The 12,843-nt window shown below is 37.7% G+C and overlaps 1 protein-coding gene across 15 annotated transcripts in view; it reads left to right on the top strand.

Annotated features, from left to right (window-relative positions):
• Positions 1-12,843, top strand: part of STK33 (serine/threonine kinase 33) — a 239,263-nt gene that overhangs the window by 172,043 nt on the left and 54,377 nt on the right. For all 15 annotated transcript variants that reach the window (XM_058446623.1, XM_058446629.1, XM_058446626.1 and 12 more), the window contains 3 exons: positions 770-908; positions 3,408-3,496; positions 5,335-5,419. In XM_058446623.1, coding sequence (XP_058302606.1) covers positions 770-908; positions 3,408-3,496; positions 5,335-5,419 — 313 coding nt within the window. The remainder of the gene's footprint in view (positions 1-769; positions 909-3,407; positions 3,497-5,334; positions 5,420-12,843) is intronic.

Raw genomic sequence — 12,843 nt, forward strand, 5'->3', positions numbered from 1 at the left:
GTTGTGAAAGAGACTCCATGGCCTGCAAAGCCAATAATATTTGCTATTGGGTCTGGTCTCTATAGCAAAGGTTTGTTGAGCCCTGTTCTACACTGCTAGAGTGTTCATTTAGAAATGCACAGTTGGTAATATCATACACGTGCACCCCGCAACCCTGGCACTAGCTTAAAAATCTTCAGTGGCTCCTTATTGCATATGGGAAAAATAATCCATACTCCTTATCATGATATCCAGAACTCTTTACAACCCGGCCCCAACCTGTTCTTTCTAGCCTCACTCCTCACTACTTCATTCTTCTCCACCCTACCAAGTTCTCCATGTTGTTAACACTGAGATTATTCTTTTAATAGACAGTGCTGTTTCAAGCTTTGGAGTCTTTGTAAATACGATGTGCTCTGCCTATTCTTTCCCACATTCTCTATCTATAAATCCCTATTCAGACATCCAGAACTGGCCTTAATATTTCTTCTCAAGGGGCATTCTTTAGACAGAGGCTGTCCCTCTTCTGTAACTCCATGGCATTTGGGGCCATTAGCACTTATCACATGATACTGTAATGATAACTATATTTGTGAGCTTCTTGGGGATAAAGACTATGTCTTTACCTTTTTGTTTCTCTAGTATCCAGTATGGTATCTTGTACATAATAGATAATACTTTTGAATGAATAAATTAATGATTATGACTGTGATTGTATATGTGATATATAACATTTTAAAGATCCCCAGATATATAATTTGCTCTCTCTCTTTTATATATATAATGTCAGAAAATGTACCTTGTGATGGAGCTTTGTGAGGATGGAGAACTCAAAGAAATTCTGGATAGGAAAGGGCATTTCTCAGAGAATGAGACAAGGTGGATCATTCAAAGTCTCACATCAGCTATAGCATATCTTCACAATAATGGTAAGAAGAGGGTTATCCAGCTCATTGACCCCATGAATACTGATGTCACTTTTGTTTAAGGGTAATTGTATTCCAGATTTATAGTCATATAAATAACACCTGCTAATGTAGAAGATTTAATTTTTAGTTAAAAATGTTTCCTTTTTAACTTTCTTTGTAGATATGTTTTAATTAGAAATATGAACGAAGATGAAATTATGAACATTTTTTATTCAACGGTTTCAAGAGAAGCTAATGTTATAAAATCAAAAGTAGACAAATCAATGGTAAAGGTGAAGTTCCCCAAAACATCTATTAATCATAACATTAGAATCTGTATGTTCTAGGCATTTTTTGTGTTTTTAGACTTTATTTTAAAGCAGTTTTAGATTCACAGCAAAACTGAGCAGAAGGTAGAGAGATTTTCTATATACTGCCCTGCTCCCACATATGCACAACCTGCCCCACTATCAAAATTCCCCACTAGATTGATATATTGCATTGACATATCATTGTCACCCAAAGTCCGTAGCTTATATTAGGATTCACTCTTGGGGTTTTGACAAATGCATAATGTCATTTATCCACCATTATAGTATCATACAGAGTGGTTTCACAGTACTTTAAAAACTACATTTAAAAATTATTCGAATTGCCTTACTATTCTTAGGTGTTACTGCTGCTGCTCCTCCCCCCTTTTTTTTCTTCAAGTTTAGTTTGGCTTACATGTGACTTTAGAACCTTCTGATTTTACAGATGAACAAAAACTTTGTTCCAGAGAGGTGCAGTGACATGGTTTGGTGTGCCAGAGCTGGTACTGGAACCCAGTGGTTCATCCAGCAGATAGTTCCCGAGCACCTACTGCATTGAGATTGGTCCTAGATTACAAAGATTAAAAGACAAGTCCCCTGCCCTCCAAGGAACTTGGGCTGGTGGGAGATTGATTATTGAAAACAAGTTGTAATTCAACATGATAATCTCCCCAATGGAAAGCCATATAAAGCACAAGGATTACGGCAGTTTAAGTACCTCATTTGGCTTGGAAAGTCAGGAAAGAATTCACTGAAGGAGCAATATTTGATCTGAGGAATACAAACTCAGAAAAAATTAAAAAGGCAGGCTTTCTAGGCAGAGGGAAACGATTTTTTCAAGGGCTTAATATTATGCTATTGTCAGTCCTTCCCTATTAAGCTATAAATTCAGTATAATTCCAAACAAAATCTTAGCAACATTTTTCATGGAACTTGATAAGATTATTCTCAAATGGGTAAAAATAGCCAACAATGAAAAAGAAGAACAATGGAGGCAGCAGGGAGATCTGCCCTGGCAAGGATAAAAGCATAATGATACGTTTGTTAAAGCTGTGTGGTATTTATGTAAAAAGAGACAAGAAGAGCAATGGAAACAAAAATTCCAAAAACAAAGCCTGGGGATTGTGTAAGGGAGCTATAAATGATTAGGTATAATTGCCAGTTCAGGACTCATTCAATACATTCCTCTAGCAATTATGTGTATAACTTTTTTTTTTTTTTTTTTTTTTTTTTTGGAGACAGAGTCTCTGTTGCCCAGGCTGGAGTGCAGTGACACGATCTCGGCTCACTGCAAGTTCTGCCTCCCAGTCTCACACCATTCTCCTGCCTCAGCCTCCAGAGTAGCTGGGACTACAGGCGCCCGCCACCATGCCCGGCTAATGTTTTTTTGTATTTTTAGTAGAGATGGGGTTTCACCGTGTTAGCCAGGATGGTCTTGATCTCCTGACCTCGTGATCCGCCTGCCTCAGTCTCCCAAAATGCTGGGATTATAGGTGCGAGCCACCGCGCCCAGCTGTGTATAACTTTTTAAGTCTAGGGAAATGTTTGCAATGGATATGAACTGAATTAATTATTTGTAAAGGAAGTGTTTAGTACATGGTTATTTGTATGTACACAAAAATTGTACCTGAGCTCTGACATGTTCAACTGGAGATTTTGTGTCTCAAGGGTTTTTGTTTGTTTGTTTTTTATTTTACTACATAAAAAGTAGGAAAATGTGTGTTCATGTTGTAGAAAAATATACTGAAATAAGTATAGTTTGTATATATGTAGCCAAGTTACAGGATGTTAGAATGTTTATGCTGACAGTAACATATGCATAGAAGTAAAGAAGTAATCCTGTATTTGAAGACCTAAGGATATGGGAAACCTGGCTGGGTTTGTGACTAAGATGATCTCCCTCCTCCTGGGAATACCTAAGCATGGGTACGATCCTCCTTCACACTCCTCAGGCCACTCATCATGAGGAGCAGCCAGCTGGGGCCACAGGGAAATGGGTAGAGATGAGGGAGTCAAAGAAAATGGCTCATTAAGGTTAGAAATGTGGAGGAAGGGTTTATAAATAAGAGAATAGAACAAGACAGACTATGCTTGGCCCTCAAATTTTTCAACAGCGGGTATTAATTTGTCAAATATATTTATTCTATATGTGTCTCTCCTATTTTTCCATTATTCATTTCATTTGATTTGTTGTTTATTTTCTTGGTAGATATTGTACATAGAGATCTGAAACTGGAAAATATAATGGTTAAAAGCAGCCTTATTGATGATAACAATGAAATAAACTTAAACATAAAGGTAAGATTAGCAATGGTGGTAAATATTTGCCTATAAACAGTTTGATAGCAAAGTGGCAAAGTACATCCTCTTTTTAGACGCATGTTGCTAGCTTTTGAGCAGCCAGAAAATAAGCGGCTTGTGCTAAAAAATAAAAATTTCACAAGAGGTTGTAACTGACAAGAATAATTTTGCAAGTTAAGTGGAGCTATTGAATGTGTTTTTAAAGTACATATTCATTTGAATAATTCTAAATCATTAGTTAATAGCAAGCAAACAGATGCTCTGAATTCTAATTAATTTCAAAATTATGTCTGGTAATTTGATGTAAATGTGTTACAGATTTAGAGAAAAGCACACCTTGCCTGTGCTTTTGATACTAAATTAATTCTAAAGTCTGTATTTCTTATTGAAAATTTTCCTGTGTATTAATATTTATGTCCTAAGTACAATTAATGTGCCAAGTGTTTATTCTTGAAGATTTTATTCAAATTAAGTGTTCCCTAATGTCAAATAAATGCTACGATACATTATTTAGCACCATTATAGTGGCTGCTTTCAAAATATATAAATATGTCAATTTAGAAATAAAATGTTGTCTGTAACTCACTCTGTTGCAGAAGCTAAGTCCTATGTAGTAGAAATTGGTTTAACAGCATTGTTGGTTTACTCAAGTAAATGTTCTGGAACAGTTCCATTGTAAACTCTATGAAGGCAAGAACTGTGCATGTCTTATTCACTTAGTACCTGAAGTAGTGCCTGGAACATAGTATGTGTTCACTTAACATTTGATAAATGAAGGAATAGATGCTCTCCAAAGAACTAAGTTGGATTGTGAAACTTTTTGTATATTTCATGTGTCTGGATGGATTTTCCGTAGAGAAAGATAGGTATCATATGCTCCAAGTGAGATATTTATGAAAACTAATGGAGAAATCGATTCATCTATTTAGAAAAATGGTGATATCACATGTAAAGAGGAAGATTTTCTTACTCCATAAGGCACTGGAAACTTTGCATTCATTGTCTCTGGACAAAGAGTGTATGTTTGGTTACTTAATCAATAAATGTGTCTGTTTTTCTGCTTTCAGTCTAAGGGTGTTCCAATTTGGGAGATAATTCCAAAGGCACATACTGAATATTTAATAACTAAATGTTTAATGACCAAGGTTTAGAACTGAGCAGAAGGCCTACAGTTGCAGCACTAGGCCACCAGTGTATTTATAGTTAATACTTGTTGTTGTGTTTTTTTTCCTCTGTTAATATGCTTGTTGTAGTTTTTCATAGTGTAGTAATTGTTTTAATTAGTATACTCTAGAAACACAAAGGAAATAATAGTAAAGAAAAGATACTGTTTACCAATTATAAATAATTATAAAAAAGGAGAGTTTCAGTGAGTGCTGACAGGGATAATTATTTGCATTTATAACAGTGCTTTAAACTGGAATATAACTTGATTATCAGAAACATAGATAATATGTTAAAGCCAGAATATGTTTTACAATGAAAGAACTTTTTTTTTTTTTTAAAAAAAACACCTTTTTTATATGAAAAAATTAAATGCCTCAAAATACAACTTCCCATGTTAGACTGGTGAATTTAATCAGACGGCAAGAACGGTTAAATCATGGTATTCTCTCAAGATTTGAGAACGCAAGCTTCTCTTTACCCAGTTTCTCCTCTATACAGAGAGGTGGGTGGGGAAGGAAATGCAAAATTTTTATTAATGATTCAATTAAAGTCCTCCCACCCTCAAGAACCCCAGAATTCAATGCAAGTTCAATGTGAAGTCTTATCTTCAGAATGAGTGAGCTCTAGGACAGGAAAACAGGTGACTGTGCTTGAATTTCTTCTCCTAGGTGACTGATTTTGGCTTAGCGGTGAAGAAGCAAAGTAGGAGTGAAGCCATGCTGCAGGCCACATGTGGGACTCCTATCTATATGGGTAAGTTAGTAGACTTAACATTAATTTTTGTTTTGAGACAGGATCATGCTCTGTTGCTCAGGCTGGAGTGCAGTGGCATGATCTTGGCTCACTACAGCCTTGACCTTCTGGGCTCAAGCCATCCCTCTACCTCAGCCTCTCAAGTAGCTAGGACCACAGGTGTATGCCACCACACCTGGCTAATTAATTTTTTTTTGTTTTTAAGAGATAGCAGTCTCACTGTGTTGCCCAGGATGGTCTCAAACTCCTGGGCTCACACGACCCCTCCAGCCTCTGCTGGAGTGTTGGGATTATAGGCTTGAGACACTGCACCAGACTTGATTCTTTTATGTGTAGAAAAGTAGAACAACCAGTATGGCTTACAGCTTGAACAATTTGATTTTGCCATCATGACATAATGACCCATGATTTGGGCTTTTCTTAGGTCAAGCAATTTCACTTGTTTCAGTATTTTACTTACAGTTCTGCCTTTAAAGATTTAAAAAAAAATTTGTTATTTCTCTGGGCTCTTCTTAAAGTTGTTTATATCTCTTAGGTAATCATACCCCAAACTTAATTATTGCTTTTGTTAACTCATGTTAAAATCATGTGCATGTTTTGCTTCTTTGCTTTTTTTTCCGAAAAGGAGTCTTGCTCTGTTGCCCAGGCTGGAGTGCAGTGGTGCAGTCTGGGCTCACTGCAACCTCCACCTCCTGGGTTGAAGCAATTCTCGTGCCTCAGCCTCCAGAGTAGCTGGGATTACAGGCACCTGCCACCACACCTGGCTAATTTTTGTATTTTTAGTAGAGGCAGGTTTTTGCCATATTGGCCAGGCTGATCTCAAACTCCTGACCTCAAGTGATCTGCCTGCCTCGGCCTCCCAGTGTTGAGATTACAGGCATGAGCCACCATGCCCAGCCCTCTTTGCATTTTTTTATGCAGTTTCATCGCCATCAAACAGTTTTTCCATGGAGTACTGATTAGATATATTTTGCAAAGAAAGCAGCAGTTTCCTATTTTTCTAAATGTGAGTCTTAACAGCTTTATTGAAGTTTAATTTAAATACCATAAAAGATATTTGTGCATCCTTTACAATGTAAGATATATTTTTGTTTTACAATAAAAATACAATGATTTTTCATACATCCACAGAGTTGTGCAACCATCACCACAATCCAGTTTCAAAACAAATCTACTCCAAAAAGTTCCCTCAGCCCGTTTATACTCAATCTTATTCCTATCCCAGCCCCAGGTAGCCACTAATCTCTCTAGATTTGCCTTTTTGTCTCTCTAAATGTGCCTCTTTTTTTTTTTTTTCTTTTCTGGACATTTCATATAAATGGAATCATAAAACATGTAGTCTTTTACATTTGGCTTGCTTTCACTTAGAATAATGTTTTTGAGGTTACATTTATGTTGTAGCATGTATCTGTAGTCTGCTCTTATATATTGTTGAATAGTTGTCCATTGCGTGGATATACCACATTTTGTTTATCTACTTACCCCGATGCACATGTGAATTTTTACCAGTTTGTGGCTATTATGAATAATGCTGCTATGAATATTCATGTACAGGTCTTTGTGAGGGTATGTGGTTTCATTTAGAAGTATTTTTAGAATTAGTTACTAAGAGTGAAATTGTTGGATCATATGTTAAGTTTATGTTTAATTTTTTATGAAATTGCCAAACTCTTTTACAAAATGACCATTACCTTCCTACCAGCAATTTGTGAGGGTTCCAGTTTCTCCATATCTTCAACAACTCTTGATATTACCTATCTTTTAAATTATACAATTCTAGTCCATAGGACTAGTATCTTAGGAAGTGGTATCTTATTGTAGGAAGTGGTATCTTATTGTGATTTTTAGTTTGCATTTTCCTAATGATTAATGATGTTGAGTGTCTTTCATGTGCTTACTAGGCATTCATATATCATTTTTGGTGAAGTGTCTATTTAAATCTGTACCTATTGAGATAATCATATTTTTCTCTTTAAATTTACTAATGAAGTAATTACATAATCAATTTTAGAATGTTGAACCATCCTTGCACATTTAAATTCAACCTCACATGGTTTAATGTACTGTGGTATTCAATTTGTCAGCACTTTTATTTAGGAGCTTTGACTATGGCTTTTCTTCTTTTGTGCTTCCTTTGTCTTTTCTGATGTTAGGGTTATGCTGGCCTCACTTAAAAAATAATTTTTTTAACTTCTTATATGATCATGAACTTTTTTTATTATTATATTTTAAGTTCTGGGATACATGTACAGAACGTGTAGGTTTGTTACATAGGTATACATGTGCCATGGTGGTTTGCTGCACCCATCAACCCATCATCTACATTAGGTATTTCTCCTAATGCTATCCCTGCCCTAGCCCCCAACCCCCCAACAGGCCCCGGTGTGTGATGTTCTCCTCCCTGTGTCCATGTGTTCTCATTGTTCAACTCCCACTTATGAGTGAGAACATGGAGCATTTGGTTTTATGTTCCTGTGTTACTTTGGTGAGAATGATGGTTTTCAGCTTCATCCATGTCCCTGCAAAGGACATGAACTCATCCTTTTTTTATGGCTGCATAGTATTCCATGGTGTATATATGTGCCACATTTTCTTTATCCAGTCTATCATTGATGGGCATTTGGCTTGGTTCCAAGTCTTTGCTATTGTGAACAGTGCCACAATAAACGTAAGTGTGCATGTGTTTTTATAGTAGAATAATTTATAATCCTTTGGGTATATATATACCCAGTAATGGGATTGCTGGGTCAAATGGTATTTCTAGTTCTAGATCCTTGAGGAGTCACCATACTGTATTCCACAATGGTTGAACTAATTTGCATTCCCACCAACAGTGTAAAAGCATTCCTATTTCTCCACATCCTCTCCAGCATCTGTTGTTTCCTGACTTTTTTAATGACCACCATTCTTACTGACGTGAAATGGTATCTCATTATGGTTATGATTTGCATTTCTCTTTTTTTTTTTTTTTTGAAACAGAGTCTCGCTCTGTCGCCCAGGCTGGAGTGCAGTGGCGCAATCTCGGCTCACTGCAAGCTCCGCCTCCCGGGTTCACACTATTCTCCTGCCTCAGCCTCTCCGAGTAGCTGGGACTACAGGTGCTCTCCACCACGCCCAGCTAGTTTTTTGTATTTTTTGTAGAGATGGGGTTTCACTGTGGTCTCAATCTCCTGACCTCGTGATCCACCCGCCTCGGCCTCCCAAAGTGCTGGGATTACAAGCCTGAGCCACCGTGCCCGGCCTGATTTGCATTTCTCTAAAGACCAGTGATGATGAGCTTCTTTTTCTTTTTTTTTAATTATACTTTAAGTTTTAGGGTACATGTACGCAACGTGCAGGTTAGTTACATATGTATACATGTGCCATGTTGGTGTGCTGCACCCATTAACTCGTCATTTAACATTAGGTATATCTCCTAATGCTATCCCTCCCCACTCCCCCCACCCCACAACAGGCCCCGGTGTGTGATGTTCCCCTATCCCTCCCCACTCCCCCCACCCCACAACAGGCCCCGGTGTGTGAGAACATGTGTTCTCATTGTTCAATTCCCACCTATGAGTGAGAACATGTGGTATTTGTCCTTGCGATAGTTTGCTGAGAAAGGTTTCCAGCTTTATCCATGTCCCTACAAAGGACATGAACTCATCATTTTTTATGACTGCATAGTATTCCATGGTGTATATGTGCCACATTTTCTTAATCTAGTCTATCATTGTTGGACATTTGGGTTGGTTCCAGGTCTTTGCTATTGTGAATAGTGCCACAATAAACATACGTGTGCATGTGTCTTTATAGCAGCATGATTTATAATCCTTTGGGTATATACCCAGTAATGGGATGGCTGGGTCAAATGGTATTTCTAGTTCTATATCCCTGAGGAATTGCCACATTGACTTCCACAATGGTTGAACTAGTTTACAGTCCCACCAACAGTGTAAAAGTGTTCCTATTTCTCCACATCCTCTCCAGTACCTGTTTCCTGACTTTTTAATGATGGCCATTCTAACTGGTGTGAGATGGTATCTCATTGTGATTTCGATTTGCATTTCTCTGATGGCCAGTGATGATGAACATTTTCTCATGTGTCTTTTGGCTGCATAAATGTCTTCTTTTGAGAAGTGTCTGTTCATATCCTTTGCCCACTTTTTGATGGGGTTGTTTGCTTTTTTCTTTTAAATTTGTTTGAGTTCATTGTAGATTCTGCATATTAGCCCTTTGTCAGATGAGTAGATTGCAAAAATTTTCTCCCATTCTGTAGGTTTCCTGTTCACTCTGATGGTAGTTTCTTTTGCTGCGCAGAAGCTCTTTAGTTTAATGAGATCCCATTTGTCAATTTTGGCTTTTGTTGCCATTGCTTTTGGTGTTTTAGACATGTAATCCTTGCCCATGCCTATGTCCTGAATGGTATTGCCTAGGTTTTCTCCTAGGGTTTTTATGGTTTTAGGTCTAACATGTAAGTCTTTACTCCATCTTGAATTAATTTTTGTATAAGGTGTAAGGAAGGGATCTAGTTTCAGCTTTCTACATATGGCTAGCCAGTTTCCCCAGCACCATTTATTAAACAGGGAATCCTTTCCCCATTTCTTGTTTGTGTAAGGTTTGTCAAAGATCAGATAGTTGTAGCTATGTGGCATTATTTCTGAGGGCTCTGTTCTGTTCCATTGGTCTAGATCTCTGTTTTGGTACCATTACCATGCTGTTGTGGTTACTGTAGCCCTGTAGTATAGTTTGAAGTCAGGTAGCGTGATGCCTCCAATTTTGTTCTTTTGGCTTAGGATTGACTTGGCAATGCGGGCTCTTTTTTGGCTCCATATGAACTTTGAAGTAGTTTTTTCCAATTCTGTGAAGAAAGTCATTGGTAGCTTGATGGGGATGGCATTGAATGTATAAATTACCTTGGGCAGTATGGCCGTTTTCACAATATTGATTGTTGCTATCCATGAGCATGGAATGTTCTTCCATTTGTTTGTATCCTCTTTTATTTCATTGAGCAGTGGTTTGTAGTTCTCCTTGAAAAGGTCCTTCACATCCCTTGTAAGTTGGATTCCTAGATATTTTATTCTCTTTGAAGCAATTCTGAATGGGAGTTTACTCACGATTTGGCTCTCTGTTTGTCTGTTATTGGTGTACAAGAATGCTTGTGATTTTTGCACATTGATTTTGTATCCTGAGACTTTGCTGAAGTTGCCTATCAGCTTAAGGAGATTTTGGGCTGAGACAATGGGGTTTTCTAGATATACAATCATGTCATCTGCAAACAGGGACAATCTGACTTCCTCTTTTCCTAATTGAATACCCTTTATTTCCTTCTCCTGCCTGATTGCCCTGGCCAGAACTTCCAACACTATGTTGAATAGGAGTGGTGAGAGAGGACATCCCTGTCTTGTGCCACTTTTCAAAGGGAATGCTTCCAGTTTTTGCCCATTCAGTATGATATTGGCTGTGGGTTTGTCATAGATAGCTCTTATTATTTTGAGATACGTCCCATCAATACCTAATTTATTGAGAGTTTTTAGCATGAAGCATTGTTGAATTTTGTCAAAGGCCTTTTCTGCGTCTATTGAGATAATCATATGGTTTTTGTCGTTGGTTCTGTTTATATGATGGATTACGTTTATTGATTTGTGTAAGTTGAACCAGCCTTGCATCCCAGGGATGAAGCCCACTTTATCATGGTGGATAAACGTTTTGATGTGCTGCTGGATTCGGTTTGCCAGTATTTTATTGAGGATTTCTGCATCGATGTTCCTGAGGGATATTGGTCTAAAATTCTCTTTTTTGGTTGCGTCTCTGCCAGGCTTTGATATCAGGATGATGCCGGCCTCATAAAATGAGTTAGGGAGGATTCTCTCTTTTTCTATTGATTGGAATAGTTTCAGAAGGAATGGTACCAGCTTCTCCTTGTACCTCTGGTATGTTGGCTGCATAAATGTAATCTTTTGAAAAGTGTCTGTTCATATCCTTTGCGCACTTTTGATGGGGTTGTTCTTTTCTTGTAAGTTTAAGTTCTTGTAGATTCTGGATATTAGCCCTTTGTTAGATGGATAGATTGCAAAAATTTTCTCCCATTCTCTAGGTTGCCTGTTCACTCTGATGATAGTTTCTTTTGCTGTGCAGAAGAAACTATCCCATTTGTCAATTAGATCCCATTTGTCAATTTTGGATTTTGTTGACATTGCTTTTGGTGTTTTAGTCATGAAGTCTTTGCCCAGGCCTGTGTCCTGAATGGTATTGCCTAGGTTTTCTTCTAGGTTTTCTATGGTTTTAGGTCTTACATTTAAGTCTTTAATCCATCTTGAGTTAATTTTTGTATAAGGTGTAAGGAAGGAGTCCAGTTTCAGTTTTCTGCATATGGCTAGCCAGTTTTCCCAACATCGTTTATTAAATAGGGAATCCTTTCCCCATTGCTTGTTTCTATCAGATTTGTGAAAGATCAAATTGTTGTAGATATGTGGTGTTATTTCTGAGGCCTCTGTTCTGTTCCATTGGTCTATACATCTGTTTTGGTACCAGTACCAGGCTGTTTTGGTTACTGTGGCCTTGTAGTATAGTTTGAAGTCAGGTAGTGTGATGCCTCCAGCTTTGTTCTTTTTGCTTAAGATTGTCTTGGCTATAGGAGAAAGTGGGGAAGATCTAAAATCGACACCCTAACATCACAATTAAAAGAACTAAAGAAGCAAGAGCAAACATTCAAAAGCTAGCAGAAGACAAGAAATAACTAAGTTCAGAGCAGAACCCAAGGAGATAGGGACACAAAAAACCCTTCAAACAATCAATGAATCCAGGAGCTGGTTTTTCTGAAAACATTAACAAAATAGATAGACTGCTAGCCAGACTAATAAAGAAAAAAGAGAAGAATCAAATAGACACAATAAAAAGTGATAAAGGGGATATCAGCACTGATCCCACAGAAATACAAACTACCATCAGAGAATACTATAAACACCTCTACACAAATAAAGTAGAAAATCTAGAAGAAATGGATAAATTTCTGGACACATACACCCTCCCAAGACTAAACCAGGGAGGAGTCAAATCCCTGAATACACCAATAACAAATTCTGAAATTGAGGCAGTAATTAATAGCCTACCAACCAAAAAAAGCCCAGGACCAGACGGATTCACAGCCGAATTCTACCAGAGGTACAAGGAGGAGCTGGTACCATTCCTTCTGAAACTATTCCAAACAATAGAAAGAGGGACTCCTCCCTAACTCATTTTATGAGGCCAGCAGCATCCTGACACCAAAACCTGGCAGAGACACAACAAAAAAAGAAAATTTCAGACCAATGTCCCTGATGAACAGTGATGCAAAAATCCTCAATAAAATACTGGCAAACTGAATCCAGCAGCACATCAAAAAGCTTATCCACCACAATCAAGTCAGCTTCGTCTCTGGGATGCAAGGCTGGTTCAACATACGC

The sequence above is a fragment of the Hylobates moloch genome, unplaced genomic scaffold (genome assembly GCF_009828535.3).
Source record: "Hylobates moloch isolate HMO894 unplaced genomic scaffold, HMol_V3 SCAFFOLD_11, whole genome shotgun sequence".
Lineage (NCBI taxonomy): Eukaryota > Metazoa > Chordata > Mammalia > Primates > Hylobatidae > Hylobates > Hylobates moloch.